The sequence below is a fragment of the Cladophialophora immunda genome (genome assembly GCF_000835495.1).
Source record: "Cladophialophora immunda strain CBS 83496 unplaced genomic scaffold supercont1.1, whole genome shotgun sequence".
Classification (NCBI taxonomy): Eukaryota; Fungi; Ascomycota; class Eurotiomycetes; order Chaetothyriales; family Herpotrichiellaceae; genus Cladophialophora; species Cladophialophora immunda.
This window is the reverse complement of record NW_015622541.1, coordinates 684,128-704,918: the sequence shown is the minus strand read 5'-3', so window position 1 is coordinate 704,918 and position 20,791 is coordinate 684,128. Positions and strand designations below refer to the sequence as shown.

Sequence of the window (20,791 nt, the reverse complement as noted above, 5' to 3'; positions counted from 1 at the left end):
TCCTCGCACGCGTCTTCCTTGACGCCTGCAAACATCGAGCCTTCAAATGCGCGAGATCAGCAAGCGACTGCCGGCGCTGACACTGAGAGTGCAGCTACAGATGTTTCAGCAAGCAAAGACGGCATGTCAAATGCTGACCGCCATATCGGTCCGGATCAAAGCTACTGGTCGCAGATGGCAGGCGCCCAGCCTTCATCAACTCAGATCGAAGGAGTTCTCAATTCTGGGAGAAGTCCGGAAACACTTACAGAACCTTGGTTCGAAGACGACCTCCAGTGTTTGTCATCCATGAATGAGGAAGAAATTCCTTCTTTACCTGGTAGAAGCAGCGAGCTAAGTACCCTGCAACCTGGGAACATGTTCACCACTTTGGCCACGGCAAACCCAGGGTGGTTGAGAGGGACAAGTCAGTCACTATCCGCGCAGCGATTTGAGGGCGTGCAACCCTGTGAAGACGGGCCGCCTCGTTTCTACGGGCCCACAAGCAGTCTCCGCTTTATGCAAAAGACGTCCATCCCGTGGTTTCAACCTGTCCTTCAAAACAGCCGCCTGCATTGCGAGAAAGCTATCATGCAAGCAAATCTACAGTGGCCCGGGGATTCGCCATTCGAGGGATATTTGACCTCCTTATTTTTCACCTGGTACAACCCATATATGTCTGCGGTTGATGAGGACATATATTCACGTCAGAAACAAGACTACAACTTGGGCAAGGAGACGGCTCTCTATTCACCAGCACTAGAGAATGCTATTCTCGCCGTGGGAGCCTCTTACGCCTCTCGAAGATGTGCGAATCTCCCTGAAAGTTTGGACCCTTCTGATTTCTTTGGTCGCCGATCAAAAGCCTTCCTTGATTTAGAGATGGATTCTCCAACCATTGCGACATTACAGACTTTATTGATATTGTCAACCCTTGAAGCAGCGGCTGGCCGAGATTCACGAGGTAGGTTGACATCTGTCGGATTCGAGAGTTAGCTGCGGTTCCGTGCTGATTCTTTAATCCGCCATACAGGTTGGCTTTATTCAGGTAACAATACAGGATGGTAAACACAGCGGTGACACGAAGCTAACTCTAGGCGGACAGGAATGGCGGTACATCTTGTTTTCGATTTAGGGCTCCACCTGGATCCCAGTGATGAGCATCTCGAAGCCTCTTCAAGAAAGCAGGATGGTGGGCTAAAATTCCTGTACAAGAGGATTTTCCGGGCAGTCTGCTCATCTAACATGTACGAATCATGCCTGGCACTAACGATCTCCTTCCTCCTCGATTAGCCGTATCCCTCCTTGTGTATTACAGACTTGGCTAATCCTTGTTCTAACATGATACAGGTTGTGGAGTATCAGCACAGGACGACCTTCTTCAACGAAGAGTCTGATTCAGTTTGTCTCTGCTGAACAAGACCAACCCTCGCCTTCCTGGCAGAATTCCTCCATCGACAACACTGTCACTCATGTTTCGAGTGCTTCTGGCCAAATCGGGGCGGAAGGTGTTCCCGTATATCTTTACCATCTGTCCGTGGAAGTTTCGAAGGTCATGGAAGTCTTGTGCGTACTAGGCGAATCTCTATCCACTGGGAACCTACTAATACCGTCGAGCTATTCGAGGCTTTTTGTACCGAAAGAAAGTCCGACTATCGTGAAAGATATTACATTATCGCTTCACAATTGGTTCAGCGCTCTTCCGGCGGCCCTACGAATCGAGACATCCGAACTAGAGACCACTTCGAGGAGTCCTTATCCCTCAGAAGTAATTGAACTGAAGTATGCCTTTTACCGATCAAACGAACCAGGAGAGACAGACTGACCTGTGAGCACCAATTAGCTTACAATATCACGAGGCGGTCATCCTATTTCTGCGCCATTTTTTCCTGCCCGCTCGCCCGACGGACGGACATTCGCCTCAAACTATCGACGACCCGACCGAGTCCGACAACGCTCGTCGGAGCTGCATCGAGGCAGCTTCCTGCATATGCAGGTTGCTGATTCTATACCGGCGACAATATGGCCTCAGATACATCAACGTCCATGCGATCCACATCGCTTTGACGGCAGGCCAAATTCACATCCAAAACGGCGCCTCCTACATACGGGGGTCCCAAACGCGATCCGAAGGGTACAGGAAGTCGCAAGAGATGCTGAACCTGTGCATACAAGCTTTGGGGGAGATGGCGCAAACGTTTCCCAGTTGTATGCGGGCGATGGAAATGCTGACAGCCTTTCGGCAGCGCTGGCATAAACCGAGCGCTTTATCCGCCGATATCGATTAGAAGTACCCGCCCATTGAACCACAGAGCTTGACAGATCATTCTTGAAAAGGCGGACATTCTGTTGAGATGAATCTAAGTTCATTTTGATGGACCTCGAACATGCAGTGCATCGAATGCGCGATATAGAAATGCACCACTTCAAGCGGGCATGCCTTGAGTATTGTGGTCTAGAGATGGTACTATATGGGCACTGCAAAGGTGCAACTCTAGCAGTACGGAGGCCAGTGAGCTGATGGCTATACGTGTCATTACGGAAGTGGGAGTCAACCGGTCTCCACACGGCGCGGAGAGCCCAGGAAGAGAGTTCTAGAACTACGTATACCACTCGTCTAAAGCGGCGTCGGGCCATCTCGAGATGCTTGCCCGTCAGGACTCTGGGTCGCTTTCTGCCAACAACCGCAGCGACGATGCAACTTGCTCCGATTCTCGGCCCGAATACGGCAGCTCTAGCATGAGCAGAAACGAAACTCGGATGGATGCGTGGAAAGATATCTTCTCTTGCGTCAAGATCTTGGAGGCTAAGTCTTGTATTCCCTCAGCAGACTTCTACACTTGCTTTGTCACCGGCGTGCTTACCAAGCCCCGAATCAATCTCCTGTGGAAAGATAGGCACGACATCTACGGCCTGTATCGAGGGCAGCCTTCTAAGAAGAAATCACCATTATGAGTTAAGAAGGAAAAGATTGTGATTGCGAGAGTGGCATCGAACTTGAGAAGACCCAGGACAAGATTGCCTTGCCCGCCCGACGCCAACTACTATCTCCGTCGACCGATACTGTTCATGCAGATACAGCAAGAATCTCTCGAGGCCCTCGACGCCCCATTGGAGGGGATCTATTCTGAGAGTTCTTTTAGCTCAGGCATTGCATAGGGAGACTGAGGACGGGTGTCTCCAACGATCGGGCGTGGCACCAGGCCAGCGCTCTTGAAATGAAACGTTCCCTCAAACCCCCTTTGACACAACCGAGTGGGTTACAGGATGTCCATAACAGAGGAGAGATTCAGAATGTAGACAGTTCATGCTACCACAGTCCACTCATTATGGGTGTAACTTGCAACCAGGACATGGGGCAGGAGGTTGCACGCTCTGATAGACATCAGGCCTTGGCTTTCCGGACACATTCAAATACCCGACAGCCCCTTTATCCAACCTGAAGATAGCATGGTCGACCAAGGTCATTGTGCCCGGCACCAGCATATGCATGTCGACGATGGTGGCGCCCCCAGGGGGAACGCTGAGCGTCGAGACGAATTGCCCCGGAGGACTCAAAACATCGCCGTCGCGGTAGGCCCTTCGGAAGTTGCCGCCAATGACATGGAAGGCGCTCGTCAAGTTGGGGCCGGCGTTGCCGAAAAAGATACGCACCGTGTCATTCACATTGGCCTTCAACGGTCGGTCGCGTGTCAGCGCAGACTCCTTGCCGTTGAAGAAAACCGCCTCGGGTTCTTCGCGCAACGCGTTGGGATAGGAAAACTCGACCTCGGACGCCCGCCTCCCGTCGTCGGTCACTTCCGGCGGCTCATGGTACCATTCGCTTTGCATGACGTAGTATTCCTTGTCCACGGGTGGGAGGTCGCCCGCTGCCGGCTGGACGTACATCAGGCCGAACATCCCGTTCGCGATATGGACGGGGACTGGCCCGGCTGCGCAGTGATAGACAAATAGTCCTGGGCACAGTAACTTGAACCTGGCTGTTTTGGACTGTCCTAACTCGGTTGTCGTGATAGCTGAGCCGCCTCCTGGGCCCAAAAATGCGTGACTGTCAATGTTGTGCGGCATACCCGTCTCGTCTTTGTTGCTCAACGTCAACTCGACCACGTCTCCTACTCTTGCCCGTATGAACGGACCTGGAACTTGATCATTAAACGTCCATTGTTCGTATTTGTAGGCCCCCGTCAGTTGAGTCTTCTTGATTGCTGTGGTAAGATTTACCTTGAGGACGACAGGATGGTCGCGAGTGATGCTTGGAGGAACGTCGGGTGCGCTGGTGAGGATGGCTTCCTCTATGGGTAGTTTGGCAATGTCCAGTGATTCGTGCTCAAGCTGGGCATAGACGTCCGCCAGATGTCCTGTTGTATCATGGACGACGTGCTTGACAGTCACAGGAGCTGGGTGTGGCACTAGCCGTTTATCATGACCGTGGATGTGACCTCCGCCGTGTTGCTTTTCGAGGGTCCCTCCTGGAGGTGCTTCAGCATGTGCTCGGCGGAGCGGAAGGTTAAGCAACAAGAGGCTGCCTGTGCCAACTAGCGCTGTCGCCAGCACAATTCGGCTTTTTTTTAAAGGGGCCATCAGGGCAAGACCTGGATATTTGTCTAGATTTTGCGCTGTGGAATGCACTCCATCTCACAAAGGCAGGCCTTGGTCTGAAGGTAGTGGATGTGCCGGTTCGAATCCGCACAGTCCTTGGCCGAAAGTAATTCATGTTAAATATTGAGGCTGAACAGCATTTCGATAGCGTCCTGGCCTTCTCACAAGAGGACGTCCACATTGAGAGTTATAGTAATGCATACTGAAAAGTGGTGTGACTTTGGCTAATGGCTCATAAGCCCCGCGGAGATGTTTGTAGAGGGCGTGTTTCTATTACGTGGCTCGAGCCCCCCGCCGAGACGTTTGCGGAGGATATAAACAGTTTCTGTTACGTGGCTAGATCGTGCTCTCCGGACCTAGTTGTATGGGTTCCAGACAGTTTTGTGTTCAATATTATAAAAGCGCTTGGTCGCTTCCGAAGAGCGCACGCTTGTAGTCTGGGTTGCAGAATCGAGCTAATCCATGGCATAGGATACGTACTCAGGTCAGGTCATACATAGACTCGACTCATGGCGTTAGTGGACGCCCTGTGGAGATCCTTAAATGCATTAAGTATTAGGGTCTAGAATACTTGCCAGAAAGAGGAGCATTCTTAGTTTTATTGCGCGATCCCCAAGGAGAGCCCACGCTCTCCTCGGATATATCCAGCGTTGTAGCTTGAAAGGGACTGAAGGTTAAATTAAACTCAGCTAGGCTGCTAGAGCGTCGTCAGATCTCTTTGGAAAGCCAAGAGGCTCGATTTAGTGCTGAGAAGGTATCCACTACCAACTGGCACTTTCGTGACTACAGTCGACACATCCGAGAGATCGTTGGAGGCATCCTCAGGAAGAAGGAATTAGAGACGGTGTCTACGGCAAAGACAGAAGGAGTTGTTTCTGGTGGTGTGTCTAAAGTCTATCGAAGTTCGCTTCGCAGACGGAGTGGCCTCTCATCCTCGAACAGTATTCTCCAAAGCGGAGTCTACTTTGTTTCCCCAAACGTCTCAACATCTACACAATCGTTGTGCAAGCGCTGATTTGACGGGAAAGATATTTGCAGAGGGCGCCTGGGTCGAAAGTGGAAATGCAGTCACCGCCATCGCAGCATCGCCTCCGAAGCCAGCATCTAATCACGGCGTTGATCACATCCACACAGCACTAAAGACCGTCCTTTCCTGTATCTTCATCAGAACTTGAACGGTCAACCCGCTTCATTCCCCCATGGTGCTGTGCATCGGCAGACTCGAGTGTATTTCCTTTCTTCAATAACGGCCACCATGATTTTGAAGGGCCGTTGCTTTCAGCTGCTGCTGGGCTGCTCTGTTCCTTAGTCTTGCTTTTTGTCGCTGCCCCGATCCCGCCGAATGGCCACCACTGCTTTGTGTCGCCTTTCTTTGTCGCTCGAAGACCTCTTGGGGGAGATTCAGCCAGTTGCCGTTCGCAGCCCTTGACATGGCGTTCAAGCACATCGATCATGTCTTTGTTCTTCTCTCCCTCAAGCCACGACCGCGCTCTCGATAGGTGGATAGGGGAAGACCGTCCCCTAGCCCTCTTTTCGCTCAATAGTATGTCGAGAACATCGGCACGTCTGTGGAACAGCGCTGAATTGATAGGGAAATCAAGATGAGGGGTATCGCGAACCATCTTGCGGATAACGTCGATGGGTTGGCCGCATTCCACAGCTCGCGTCAGCGGTCCGCCCATGCGGGATGTGTAGTTGTGAGCCATTTTTCCCAAGGCTCCGTGGCCCAGGAGAACGTGTATGAAAGGCGCGTTGTCGGCACCCCCTTCGCAAGCTTTACTCAACAAGCTGGTCATGTCGTCTTCGAACTCAAAAAAGGCAATTTCTGGTGTGTGCGAGCAGACCAGTCTGAGCATCTCAGGATCTAGAGGCGGCTCCAGAAGTGCGTCGGCAATTGCACCATCGCCAATTTCGACTCCCGGGTAGACTGAATACAAGTGTTGAACAATCGGCTGGTGTCCATGAGAAATCGCTGCTGCGAACAGGTTGCTCGTCGTCGGTGGACTCTCTAGTGTTCTTTCGTAGTATCGTATCACCGGGCTACCATGCCTGATGCCGTGCTCTTTGAATAGTGTCTGTAGCTCGTCCAATTTACCGGCACTGCAGGCGTTCATCGTTGCTTCCTGCCACTGGTCAGAGGACGCTGGTTCAGGCTCAGCCATTCTGAAATTGTGTGGTATGGGTTTCAGAAGTGACGGAAGTTGACAGAATTTTCGTACAAAGTCGATGAGGCTGGATTGTTATATGAAACGGAAGGTTTTGACAAGTATAGCATGCTTACATTGAGCATTGCAGTCAGAGGGGACAGTGTTGACGGCGCCTAGTTTGGTCGCGGAGCGCCTTGTGCGGACAATTTAGTTTTGTTCACCCTCCATGAACTGTCGGACTGGTTGAAGTCCTTTTTGGATTGCCTGATGATACGAACGGCTGCTTGTAACCAGGAGGCCGCAGGTGGTGGCGCTGAGCGGCTATCTGACCTCTATCTGACCCCTCAACTTGAGCCGCCGACCTGACTTGCCAGCGGCAAGAGATGGTCACATGGACTCGCGTGATCTTGGCAAGGCTCAGTTTCCGCCAATTTCGACCTCCTCCGTGCTCTTCAACTCACGGTTGAACATTTCCCGTCCCTGCTGGTGTCTGTCACTTTCTATATTGAATCATATTCGCATAGTCCCCGCCCGGGCTTTGATCAGCCACCCAGTCTTTTGACCTCGAGATGTGCGCCATGTTTTTTGGCTTCGATCTTCGACTTGAACCTCGCAGCTCAAACACTTGACCTAACGATATCGGGCTGGCCAATCTACTTGGCCGGCGCTAACTATATTCTCCTGTTGAGGATCACGGCCTTCGTTTTCAATAGTCAGCAGCAAGCTCTCTGAGCTACTCTGACGACGGAGACGGATCGTTCTCCTCCCTGTCCTAAAATTCGAGGGGTAGAGTGAAGCAAATAGAAAGTTTGGAGGGAAGTGGGTGGCTTCAAAGCGCCGTGGCCTGGGCGAGTTGCGCGTCACCTCCGAGCGGATTTTGATCAGATTTTTACGCCATTCCAAATCTGAGAAATTTCATGCTTCCGATATGAGAGGTTCTGGATCTTAAACTTTCCAGAACCACCCTTAGGAAGTGCACCTCACGTGCAGAAGCATTACAGCGCCAACGGACGACGCTTCGGAAGCATCGTTCAATGAAAACCCCATGCACGCACGATGACTTCATTCCCCGAGAAGATCCAAAATCAGTCGCGCATTCCGTCGACTAACGGCAGCGACAGAACTTGTTCCAGGCACCAAAGCTCACCGATTGTGTTTCTCGGAGATATAGCAAATACATGTCTCCGCAGAGCGTGTACGGAGAGTTTGGGCTGACAACTGCTTATAGCCAAACGTGGAAAAGTATCCGAGGTATGTCGAGTTCTGAAATCTCTCCGTCGATGCAAGTTGCAGCAAGGCACATAGAGCAAAACGGTTTAAAAAGAGTCCAGTGAACTCTGAACCGTCGAGAATGTCTTGTATATCTATCCATCTCTCTGTTCACACACCCTCTCGCAAGATATACATTGCAGGCTACCATTGCCAAGATGGCCCGTGATCAAGCAGCTTCACGTCCAGTCCGAACTCTCTGGGTCTGGCCTGGTGGCATATTCCCACGACGCGTTGCCTACTACATCAAAGCGAAATCCTTAACAGCCGACCATCTCAACCGTCTAGGGCTGACCCTGATCCCCTGCACTGTGGACCTAAAGTCTCAAGATCTGGCTCTGGATGCCATCCCAGGCTATGAGAAACGACCCAAGGGCTTCTCACTTCCCGTCTTGCGCATACAAGACCTCGAATCACCCAACCATAGTGAATTCATCGCCCAGTCCAGCAGTATCCTCGAGTACTTGGAAGACCTACTCCCAGCGTCAGACGGGTACCCCAGTCTGCGGGGTGACGACGCCTTCCAAGCAGCCAGAGTCAGAGACATTGTCCAACTCATCAACGAAGTCTTGACCTGGTGTAATGTCCACGTTCGACACCTCACGGAGTTCAGTCTCCGGTGGAGTGGAATGACAGTGGAACAGCAGAGCCCTCAGGCGGGGGAGGACGCCAAAATTCAATACCGCCGCCTGTTGACGACACTCCAGTCTTGGATCGACACATGTTCAAAGGGAGTCAGTCTCGTTGGTGCCAACCGGCCCACCCTTGCAGATATTACAGCCGCAGCCGCCAAGACGTCCATGGAAGAGCTCTACGGCATCGATCTGTTCGACGGCTTTGAAGGTTTGGAGGCTTGGTGGTCGCGATACCAGTCGAGCTCTTGGTTCGTGACAAGAGATGTGATCGACCGAACGGAAAAAGATGGCTTCAACATTCTTGTGAAATGAGATGGTTGCATATGAAAAGGGTGTCCTTGTATTGGACCTCGAACCGGTTAGTGTTGGGCCGACTAAGAGCTTCAACGCTCTTTGTTCGTACAATTTCAGAGAGCAGTTCTTAAAACTAACCTAGGACACGGTTGCCCATGATGCTCTTTCCTTTTCATTTCTATCTGTCCCCTAGGATCTGAGAAAGAGTGGCAGTCTTGACCATGGTCAAATCTATCGCAAACACCCACGTTATCATTTTCACTTTGAGAAAACCAGCGCGGAAACAGGGCCTTCGCTTACCCATGTGCCATTTCATAGTCAGTGATCTTGCTGTCGACTACAATCTTACTCCGAATTCGAACCTCTTCCAGTGTGCTGTGCAACTCGATAACAACATCGGTCCACTTTTCTGCTGGGTGTAACTTGGGTCTCAAGACCAATTCAAGCTCAGTGCCGTAGCATAGAATCTGGGTGCGTGTAGGGGCTCAGAGCGCCTAGGTATTTGCCGTTCGGGCATCAAATCGCTAGCATCCAACCAGCTGAAAGATGTATGGCGACGATCAGCATGAATCTAGAAGCCATTTGAGGTCTATCTACCGGTAGTATTCAAAATTTGGACTGATAGGGTCTCAAACTCATGACAGAATCCAAAGATAGTAGTAGATAGTTTCCGTTTTGAGTCCATTATTCCTCGGTTGATAGCTTTGTAGCCTCGGCTTAGAAGTGTCTGGAGAGGTCAACCTTCCTCGATGGATAAGCAACCAAATCTCAATCGTGCAGAGCCAAGGTAGAAAAAGGGAGTATTGTGTCTCCCGTATCTATCCGAATTGGCCTTCAGGTCCAGATCGAAACAGGCCATATAGTAACTCATCATTTTCGTTGGCACCCGTGTCATCGACGTATACAGACCAATCGATATTTTCTGCGCAGATTTCGTTATAGAAATCTCGATATTGCTCGTTAGCCAGCCCATCGAGGCAGTTCTCGGCCAGATCTGGGAGATTCTGGTCCCCTTGAATGGTATCTCCCGATTCTTCTGTGGTTCCGTTGTCGAAGTTAGGGGGTCCCTGCTTCTGCATTGTCGCCAGGGTGTTCAGGTTAATTCCTGCCCGCTCGAACACGCCCTTTATGATGGTTATGGGTTTCCGCAGACCAGAGTTTGCCCCGTTTTGGAGTTCCTTGAGGGCGTTCCAAAAGAAGACAACAATCTCCAAGCATTCTGAAGAGCTGAGGTTAATCACCGAATGCTGAGGGATGATGGTGGCCGCGGAGAAGACGGCATAAGAGAAGAGATAGGTGGCGCGACGCAGGGTGAACACCTCGCGATATATCTTGGCCAGTTTGTAAATACGCAATGCTGCAGAGACACATCTACTGCGGTAAAGTACCTCGTCGACACTGAGCGCCTCCAGATGCCCCTCCCGTAAGAAGGGGCGATGTAGCAAGATACGAAGGAGGCTGAAGGTTGTGCTGCGCTCGGCATCAGCTAATTTTTCGCCGTTTCATAATTAACAGAGAACACTTACTGCAAGTTGAATCGAAACGGTGGTGGAACTGGTTCATCACCCGCTTCGTATCGCAGGGTGGTTGGTAGTGTTTCCTCCCATGAACTCAGTTGCTCTTGGACGACCTGTACCTCGGCTCTTGCATCTTCGATAGACAACTCTCCGACCTTGGGCGTATAGAATCGCTCTATGATCCCTGACGCGATTCTGGCGAGTTCAATTAGCGCAGTCCTGGTTGATTGAGCTCGCGATGGTTGCGGCGAGAAGTCGGGCACTCGCTCCGCACTTAACGGGTCAACATATGGTTTCCAGAGTTCCAGCTCCTCGTAAGTGTCCAAAAGCTCCAGAGATGGTTCAAGTCCTTTGATCATGTTGAGGCCCGGAGCCCGACCGAAATAAAGGGATTGAAAACTATCTAGGAGATAAGCTCCCCAAATGACCCGACGTTGGATCTCGAGATCGATGGAAGTCGGATGAATCTGAGGCTTTCCAGGCACCAGGCTGGATATTGGCAGCTTGTTTGGGTCAATGTGAAGGCCCAAGTCGACAATCATGCGATATGCGATGCCGGTGAAAAGCCAGCCAATTGTCTGTTTTCCATTGGACACGCAAGCAGAGCCCATAGACGTCAGGGCAGCAATGTTGGTGGTTGTCGAGGTCTGGATTTCGGTGGCCAACAGTGATTGGAAGCGACGGAAAAATCGCGATCCATATGACTCCACGCAGGAGGCGTTGTCACTCATGTTCGGTCGACTGCTTTGTAGCGATGCCGAATAAAAGAGAGCGTTTAGCAGGAGCTTGTTGCAGTGAGGGCCGTGCGTAGCCAGGCTATGCATAATAGCAGGTCGGTAAGTGCCCATAAAGCCAAGATGGTGATGATTCCAGTGTAGCTCGAGTAAATGATGCGCGACTTCCCAATCAAGCCCATCAAAGTCCATCTTCCTTTCTGCCATGTAGGTATATTCCTTCTGAAACTCCAACGCAGAGAATGCAAATAGCTCTTGCCGTATCTGGTCGAGGCTTGATGTTTGAGTTGCGGTCGCTGACGCAGGACTTCCCCCGATTGTACTGGGAAAGCTCGGTCTCGATCGTGCGGACATTGGCACATGAAAAGCAGATGCAGGACCGTGAACCGACACGCCTGTCTCGCTCTGTACCAGAGAATGGACTGGGATCCCCTCTACCCGTGTCTCTTCGTGAGGCGGCTCCTCCGGGTTCAAGAAATTGCTCTGTCGGTCAAGCATGTAGGCCAATGCTGGGGTATTGTTTCGCTCCTGAGGTGAACCAACTGTATGTTGACTATTCTCCGGCGAGCGCGGATGTGCATTTGCATCTTCGAGGTTTTTGCTTGTCAGTCGCGCTATCGTTTGCTCCAAACTAGCAATCTTTTCGCCCATCGTTTGAAAATTCTCTTTGCTGACTCGGGAAGTCTTGCGGCCGTCAGCTTCGTACAGACAAGAAAGCTCCAATAGACGACAGGTGGAACAGCTTGGATGTTCACCGTCACATTTTATCTAGAAACGGGAGAACTGTCAGCCGCCACTGACGAACCAAGATCATATTTGGGCAAGAAAAATAAATGTTTTGGCCCTCACCTTTCGTTTGCGACAACGGCGACAAGCCCTGTTCTTGCGAATTTGAGTGTTAAGGCTCGGCATTTAGCAGGACAAAGCTCGAGCATCCACCTCGAACCAGAGTGAGGGATGTTCGAGAATATGGCATACAATACGATCTTCCCACCGAACTCGAGTCGGGCAATAACAGCCCTAACAGTTGATTGTCCGCGATCTCTACTCTTGGTTTTCCTGGGCACGCTACATCCAAACGTGGCCTAAAGGCTGTATGCTGATGACTGGAGGACCTCAACGATTGAAAACCCCAACAGCGCGGCATAGTGCTTCTGCTTACTGTTATTATAACCGACAGACCCTCCATGATCCCCGCACAAGACAGTGGCACGACTTTCCCGGCACTATGGCGGGGTTGCTGGGTCTAAATTAATTTATCACTCAGAGAACAAGCCCTCGGAAACACCACGTTTTATGTTTGGCGAGGTGGGCATCTAGACGGCGACTACGAGACCTCGATTTGCTTGGGTCAAAGAGTGCTGCTTGGCCGAATAGGCTAGGCACCACATCACCAAGTTCTGAGTGTCATTGTCACAGCGAGACGCACAAACTTGCCTTTAATTTTGCCTCGCACACCAGCTTCATGAATATACCTCGAAACCTCTTGGCTCACAATCCGGTTGTCCGGCGCGGAACTATTCGTGTGTGCCTGAATAATGTGGCAAAGGACAACAGGCCAGCAAATAAACTCTTAGTGATGGCCAGGCATTTACAGGACGACTCACCTGATGCTCTACTCTTCGGACATCACATCTCCGCGCGGCCCATATCCGCCGCAATGCATGTAATTCAAGTCTATCGGTATTGGCGCGAACAAACTTATCAAACCATTAAAGTCCAACGCGCGGAATGTGTCTTACTGATTTGATTACTATCGAAATCTTCACTCTCACTATCCTAACAACTGCAAATTTCATAAGCAAGCAACGCTTTGTCCATTGAATTGGTGCCTTGCACATTATGATCGCCCAAGAGAATGATATCCTCTCAGATAGTTCGACCTCTCCCATTGGGGAACATCAACCCAAACGCGTCGTGTGCATTGGAGCAGGATACTCTGGTCTAATGATGGCAATCATCGCCGAGCAGAAGATGAAGCACCATAACGTAGCTTTCCAAGTTTACGAAATGAACCCAGATCTCGGAGGTACTTGGCTCGTTAATAGGTGAGAGTTCCCTTCTCGTACTCAGTCAGGTACTTACCCATTGGGCGGATCAGATATCCTGGGTGTCAATGTGACATTCCAGCGCATAATTATGCATTCAGTTTCGCTCCAAATCCGGCTTGGCCAAACTACTACGCCACCTCCGAACAAATACATGCATACATGAAGGATGTAGCAGCAAAATTCGGATGTGAAAGCCATTTCGCCTATGGTCACAAAGTCACTAGTGCCGTTTGGAGTGACCGAGCATGCAAATGGAATCTCACAGTGAAAGCGAATGGACAAGAGTTCCAAGACTCGTGCGACGTGTTGATCAACGCCGGGGGGGTCTTAAAGTGTGAAAAGCCCCTTGATCCTGAGAAGCAACCGCTGACAAGTTTTAGCAACTGGAGATGGCCCGCTATCCCTGGTATTGAAAGGTTTCGAGGAAAGCTACTTCATTCGGCAGACTGGGACACAACTTATGATTGGTCTGGAAAGAATGTGGCGGTAATTGGGATCGGATCATCAGGAATCCAGATCGTACCAAAAGTCGCAAAGAGTGTGTCTGCTCTCCAACTTGTGAAGGCCCGTCTAGATGCTGACCACGAGGGGCCCAGCGGCTAAACATGTTGATTTTTTTGTCCGGTCGCCGACATGGATATCTCCTGCGCCTGGTATTAACGAGCCTACGCCTGAGGATCCCGATGTTGACGAAGAGTACAACTACGCTCCACACGAACTCGAACGGTTTGAGACTGATCCTGAGTACTTACGCCGGCATCGAGTGTTCCTAGCAGATAAACGCATTCAAAATTTTAAACGATCAATGGCAGGCTCCAAAGTCCAGGAGGAGACGGATCAGGTGTTCAGAAGCACTATGCTCGCGCGGCTAGGGGAGTCACCAAAGGGCAAGGAGATCGCATCATGGCTTCTTCCAAAGTTCCCCGTGGGGTGTCGACGTCTCACACCTGGACCTGGATTCCTAGAAGCTTTGACACAGGACAACGTGGACAGTTGGTGGGATTTCATCGACGAAATTACAGAAACAGGTATCAAGCTCAAAGACGGCACCCACAGAGACTTGGACGCGATTTTCTGTGCTACCGGCTTTGATACAACGTTTCAGCCACGATTTCCGCTGATTGGGAGGAATGCAGTGAACTTGGCTGATCGCTGGGCTTCCAAGGAACCAGAGGCATATTTCAGTATCACTGTTCCAGATATGCCCAATTACTTCAGTGAGTATCTTTCAATTCCAGCACTCTGGAAATCTGAACAGGAATTGCTCAGCACGCCATCCTCAGCATTGCGGCATAGACCAGCACTAACAATGGCACAGTGTTCATAGGGCCAAACAGTCCAATCTCGAACGGTTCACTCGTGCAAGCAATTCAAATGACCGGAATATACATCTACAAGTGTATAACCAAGCTGCAAACCCAAGGCATCAAGTCCATGACCGTGTCGACGCAAGCGACCAAAGAGTACAACATCTATTCCCAGAACTGGCTATCAAAGACCGTCTGGGTGGCGCCGTGCAGAAGCTGGTACAAGCGAGGTACAATTGACGGACGAGTTGTTGGCATTTACGCAGGCAGCTGTTTCCACTTTGCAGAAGCCTTGAGAGATCCTCGTTGGGAAGACTACGAATTCGAATATGTAGTTGATGTAAATCTGGGGTTCAACCGCTTCGCGTGGCTGGGAAATGGTTTCAGCAAGAGAGAGATGTTAGGAACCAGTATCGGTGATACTCAGACATTGGACTTTGAGGAATATTGGAGGCTGATGGTCTTGCCCGAAATTCACTATTGAAGTTCGAGGATAACGCTAAGCTTCATGGGATGTTTTAACTCTGTGGGCTAATTGACATCCCGGCGTGGAGAAGCACCATGCGTGGTGAAATAATCTATCAATACTTCGAGCGCTATCGCTCTATACTCGACACATGACACATGAGACATCGATCAGGCAACTGAGTTTTTTTTTCGTACTCTGAAGCTGTACTTCTATTTTGAGTATAAGCCTTTTCTATAAATACGAAGAATTGATCCTTCCAAGACCCCGACTTTCACAAGCTACCTAAAATGTGTAGAAACAGCTTCGTCCCTCTTGAGCGTACAACACGTACTTCCTAGTTTCTTTGCGTTGAATAAATAATATATTAGTAGATAGATATCGTAGAACGAATTATTAAATCAGTTGCTCTGGATATCTATAACATATACTACTAAAATTTGCCAACAATAGCGATATATCCCGTCTTTTTAGTGAGCTAGCGGGAATCAAGGCTATGTTACCTGAAAATACCACTACACAGTCGCAATTTCTGTCTCAGTCAATCGATACTAGGCACTTCGACAGCCGTCCTACCCTGCTTCCCTCTCACTCCAAGCCTTTCAGCAATTGCCATCACCACTGCGCGGACGCCTTGAACTTCTTCCCTGGTCCCTCCATTAAATTGCATCCCCATCATGTGGTTGCGTGCTTGCTCTTGACAATCAGTGCTCAGCAGGGCTGCCACAATGGACTGTGCTGTTTCCACCTTGTTCAAGATCCCCATGAAGGAAAAAACATGGCCATAGAACAATGCTGCAAGAGAAATCGTGGTGTCAGCCTGGTCACAATATCCGACGTCACTGTAGTAGTCGGGAGTAATCTTCTAGGAAAATAGATCGGAACACGGGGGTGGAGCACTCACTGGTCACTATCCACGTGTAGTCCGCCGAACCCTTGGCGTTGAGTGATAGATCATAGCCAGGAATCTTTGGATAGATGCTGTCTATCATTTCTTGACCGCGTTGAGTGGCCATCTCATGTGTTTCGCCGGCCCTGTACAGAAAGGCAAGACATCAACAAGGGAGATCATGGGCGTCGTCGTCATGCGAAAGCGACGAGTAACACAAAATATTTTTGACCGAATTACCTGTAACATTTTGATTCCTGCAGATGTTCTGGTGTGGCATTAAGAAGCTGTCTAATAGCCGTGCCCGTCTAGTCAGAGAGAAGGTGTCAGCATGCTGATTCTCAGACTGGGGCAATTCTGCTGTGCAGCTTTCTTCAAGGTCTGAGTTGATTTGCGGAGAAGACAAAGAGGAAAACAAAAAGAAAAAGAAAAGAAAACAAATTACCGTCGCTGCACCCCATATCCCACAGACTTTGGTAAGAGCTTCGCGTATTTTGCGAGTCTCAACCATCTGATCCTCGTCCGCAATATACTTGTCGAGAACAATTTTATACAGTTCCGGAATCAACTCTGCATACTTCATTCCGCCAAGCGCAATGATGGCGGTTAGGTACCATTTCAGGCGAGACTTTTCTCCGCAGCCAATGCTGTGGATGTCAATCAGATGTTGCAAAAAGTCGCTGTCCAAAATTTCTGACATATTGAAAGTCGATACGAAGACTGCTCTTGTCACGAAACTAAGGAGGTTGGTGTGGGCGAGATTAATGCTTGTTTTCCAAAGGAGGGCGGATCATTGTGATGTAGTCTGATGTGGTATCGGACTTCCCGTCGCTTCGGCCCCGGTGCAGACGGAGGTCTGATGCCCGGGAGTCGCGACCCCCATAGTCCAGTCGCAGGAAAGACTTTACATTCATTTCCTGTCTGCTAAGGGACGCTGGCCACTTATCAGGATCCCTTCTAGCCTTCTTTACGAGAAAACAAACTAGGATCGGGAGACACTACTGTCGACTGCAGGCATTATGACTCTTGCAATCTGCGTATATCGCCAGCTCGATTCGCGAGAAAAGGGTGAAAAGGTAAGTTGCAGGAAATTAGAAGACTGATATTTTCATCTGCCAGCATGGCCAAGTAATGATTAGAAGCTGACCTTGCTGGCAGTTTAGAGGTCTCCTACGCGATGTCGCCACGGTCACGCTGTCGAACGAACCTGATAACAAAGGGTATTGTTGGTTTCACAAAAGCCAATCCAGTAGCCTCCCAGGAGAGTGGATTAGTGGGCTTGAGTTGTAAGAGCGGCTTCCCGACAATTTGAGGACGACACAAAAGAGCTGATGGGAGTCTGAGCTATGAAAACGAAGCTGCGTTAGTTGAAACTCACCGCAGCAGTGCAGAATATCAGAGGATGCGCAAAGTGGTTGCGGAAGAGGAACTTCTGGGCAAGGCATATCCTCAGATAATCTTTCTCAAACCAGCAGCTCCCTCCGGTTTTATCAACCGGGGGTCGACAGCAACAATCCTTGACGAAAATGACCAGTCGTTGGTGGTGATATCGCAATACAAATATAAAGCGAAGTCATTGCAAACTTTCCTCACAGAGATCGAACAAATGGCTCAGACTTGCCGCAAGGAGCCGGAAGTCCTGGCTTATTTCCCCATGCTCAGAAAGGACGGCGAGGGCGCGGTTCTGACGGTCTTTGAGCGGTATGGCTCAGAAAATGTCTACGGCAGGATCAAAGAGGCATTGCATCCTTTTATGTAAGTCGCACTCAAGAATTTAATCTCTGGGAATCCGCACTTCGCTGACCATGACTAGTGCGAAACTGAATGATTTGAGCGATGACATTGTCGTCACTACATGGGAAAATGGCTTTGGACACTTGAAAAGCATTAGCAACAACTTTGAGCCCTAGATAGATCGGAGGGGTTAGCTATTATAAAAGAGAGCCATTGCGTGGTTCAAGGTCAAGTTACGAAGGGTAGGAAACAAGAGTATAGATTTTAGACAAGGACAAGACATTCATTGCCTTTGCACAGATTCTTCTATGTGCTATTACTGTAGTAGAGAAATCGAAACCAGAAATCAATCCCAAAAAAACTTATCGGGCTTTGCTATGTGAATGATTTCCGCTGTGAGCCCGCCCAAAACTAAAATGAAGTCTCGTGCTGACTATGTCCGCGGCAAGGACGCAAGACGGCCGTTAGCAGGAGAGTCTGCTCAATGACTATGTTGCTACTGCTTCTGGGCGAATTTCAAAACCCCGTCTGGGGAAGCTTTGGTGGAGGCGGGGATAGCCCCCTGAGTTCAAACGGCGATCAGACCTCCGTTACTCGGCATACATAAATCGAATCTTGCGAATAAAGAATACATGCACTCACCACGAGACAAGGCAAAGCAAGAGATCATTTGGAACTGGTTTTCGTCTCCTATCGTCGAATACGGAGCTTTCCTTACCTCGCACACTGCCCAAAATGGCTTCTGTCGAGGCGACAAAGCCACATTTCAGCTGGCGAAATTTTCTCATGTGTTTTCTGATCTCATTCGGTGTTGTTGGTTTCGGATATCCCTCAGCAATGATTGCCCCCATGCTTGCCAAACCCTCATTTCTCGAATTCACTGGCCTCGGTGACGAAAACGGTATACACAAGGGCAAAACATCGCTCGTAGGAGCTCTTGGAGGAATCTTTCAGGTACATCAAACATTCATTTGACGTTGTGATTGCCCTGAGGAGCTAATCCTGACATTCACAGGCCGGTGCGGTCTTCGGAGTGATATTGAGCACACAAATCACAGATCGCTACGGAAGGAAGGCAGCCATGTTATACTGCATCTTTTGGTCCCTCGTCGGCGGTATCGGCATCACGGCCGCTCCGAATCTGGCCACCATCCTTGTGTTTCGCTTCTTTTCGGGGATGGGTAGCTGGGGATTTCTGACCGTTGGTAAGATCTATTCAATAGTCCTTTGAAACCGCGACATCTTAGATAACTCATGGATCCCAGCTCCCACATACACTGCCGAGCTCTCCATCCCCGCCTACCGAGGACTCACTGCTGGCATGTGTGGCGTGATGCTGGGTTTGGGCTACGCGACCGCCTCATATTTCGGTCTAGCGTTTCATTACACAGAAAATACAGTGGCGCAGTGGCGCGCCCCAGCCGGCCTCAGTCTCCTCTGGCCGATGATTTCCCTGGTTACTCTCCCGTTCATTCCCGAGTCGCCACGATTCCTTTTGATGAGGGGCAAAGTCGAAGAAGCATGGAAGACAGTCGCCAAACTTCATTCCTCTAAAGACGGCTCAGATCAGACGTATGCTCGAGAAGAGTTTTACCAGATGAAGATGCAAGCACAACACGATCAGAAACAAGACAGCAGCTGGAAAGCCCTATTTTCGAAAGCGTACAGAAAGCGCGTGATAATAGGCTGTGGACTTTCATTCCTAGGACAGAGCACAGCTGTTCTTGTTATCCAGAACTATGTAAGACTTTTACCCAACGCAAAGAACGATTTGTTGGATGCTTACAGATGTGCAGGCCCCCATCTTTTATGCAGCGCTGGGCTTCAATTCGAAGCAGCAGATTATCATTCAGTCCGGAAGGGATTCGAGTAAGTTTAAGGCTCGAATCGTCCGAGAGACATAATACTCACGGCTTTGTCAGTCGCATTTGTAGGCAATCTGGTGGGCGCGTTTCTCCTGGACCGCCTTGGACGGCGACTGATGTTGCTTACTGGATTGGCTGGTTGTATTATCTGTGTCGCCATCAATGCCGCAATGGTCGCAGAGTACAGCGGCACAAACAATGACGCTGGTTTGGCAGTCGGCCTCGCATCACTCTTCGTTTACTTGTGCTTCTATGCTAGCTGCTACGACGCACCCCTGCTTGTTGTTCTTGGAGAAATATTTCCCAACCACGTTCGAGCAAAAGGAGTCGCCTTGTCGATTGCTACTGTTGCCGCCAGTGATATCCTCTACTTACAGGTGGCTCCCTATGCATTTGCGGCCGTTGGATGGAAGTTCTTCGTGGTAAGTACTGAGAACATGATTTTCCCCAATGGTCCTAGCCTAACGATTACCAGCTCTTCATTTGTGTTTCGGCAGTTGGCTGGGTCTGGGTGTGGTTCCAGCTTCCTGAAACCAAAGGGGTGCCTTTAGAAGAGATGGCAGACCTCTTCGGAGACAAAACGGAGGTCATGGTGCATCTTGCTGACGTTCACCTTGACTCTTCCATGTTAGACCTCTCGACTAAGAAACAAGACAACGCGGATACAACCAGCCCTAACGAGCTCGAGAAAAGAGAACCTGCAAACTTTCATGTTGAGAGTGTCAGCTCGATCAAGGGCCATTGAAATGGCATCTTGTCGTTTAAGTCTTCACACAGCGGATCTAGAGACTTGGGGAACTGCGCATATAGCAAGAATGACCCGTTGTCCTCTCACAAGTCTCGGGAGATCAGCGCTACAGTAGATAGAGGCAAACCAAAATGCTTTATCCTCAGAGCACATGCCCTTTATACCACTTAAAGAGCTAAGGTAAATTGTCAACCAGCATTACCTGAAGTCTCAAGCTGCCTTGTCCGGCCCTCCCTAGTACTTACATCTCGAACCGATGTCAAAATTAAATGGCACACTCTGACGAGAAGAGCGTTTTGTGGCAGTTTTGTACTCTGGCTGTCTGACTTATTCGCTCGGAGGCGATTGTCATTTATTAAAAAATAATTACTATATCCTTAGACACAATGGTATCTCTATCCCCGTTGACAATACTGGCAGTACCTGATGTGGCTGCCACCACCTCTTCTGCGTCAGACTGTGCCACTTGTATCTGAAGGCCTGACCTTCCATATGTACTCCGTTACGTAGCTAAGTAGTTTAGCCATGGGAAGGTCTAACCAGAGACGGACGTGTGA

At 49.9% G+C, this 20,791-nt stretch overlaps 4 protein-coding genes across 4 annotated transcripts; 2 read left to right on the top strand and 2 right to left on the bottom strand.

Annotated features, from left to right (window-relative positions):
- Window positions 1–3,243: 3,243 nt before the first annotated feature.
- On the bottom strand, window positions 3,244–4,628 carry PV07_00204 (nitrite reductase, copper-containing). The gene has a single exon (XM_016386635.1). It carries the CDS (start codon window positions 4,558–4,560, stop codon window positions 3,307–3,309), a length of 1,254 nt encoding a protein of 417 aa, XP_016253563.1. The 5' UTR covers window positions 4,561–4,628; the 3' UTR covers window positions 3,244–3,306.
- A 10,911-nt stretch (window positions 4,629–15,539) lies between these two features.
- On the bottom strand, window positions 15,540–16,587 carry PV07_00203 (uncharacterized protein; the record flags this gene model as incomplete). The annotated part of the gene is made up of 4 exons (XM_016386634.1): window positions 15,540–15,793; window positions 15,903–16,033; window positions 16,128–16,195; window positions 16,333–16,587. The coding sequence occupies 4 exons, from the start codon at window positions 16,585–16,587 to the stop codon at window positions 15,540–15,542; spliced, it is 708 nt and encodes a 235-aa protein (XP_016253562.1).
- Window positions 16,588–16,906: 319 nt separating this feature from the next.
- Window positions 16,907–17,797, top strand: PV07_00202 (uncharacterized protein; the record flags this gene model as incomplete). Its single annotated transcript, XM_016386633.1, has 4 exons — window positions 16,907–16,963; window positions 17,046–17,173; window positions 17,274–17,642; window positions 17,701–17,797. The coding sequence occupies 4 exons, from the start codon at window positions 16,907–16,909 to the stop codon at window positions 17,795–17,797; spliced, it is 651 nt and encodes a 216-aa protein (XP_016253561.1).
- Window positions 17,798–18,356: 559 nt separating this feature from the next.
- On the top strand, window positions 18,357–20,385 carry PV07_00201 (uncharacterized protein; the record flags this gene model as incomplete). Its single annotated transcript, XM_016386632.1, has 6 exons — window positions 18,357–18,575; window positions 18,637–18,826; window positions 18,887–19,362; window positions 19,418–19,490; window positions 19,544–19,908; window positions 19,962–20,385. 6 exons carry the CDS (start codon window positions 18,357–18,359, stop codon window positions 20,229–20,231), a joined length of 1,593 nt encoding a protein of 530 aa, XP_016253560.1. The 3' UTR covers window positions 20,232–20,385.
- Window positions 20,386–20,791: the final 406 nt, after the last annotated feature.

What these genes read in the sequence shown, in the direction of transcription:
- PV07_00204 (XM_016386635.1), bottom strand. Translation starts at nt 4,560, where the DNA reads ATGGCCCCTTTAAAAAAAAGCCGAATTGTGCTGGCGACAGCGCTAGTT.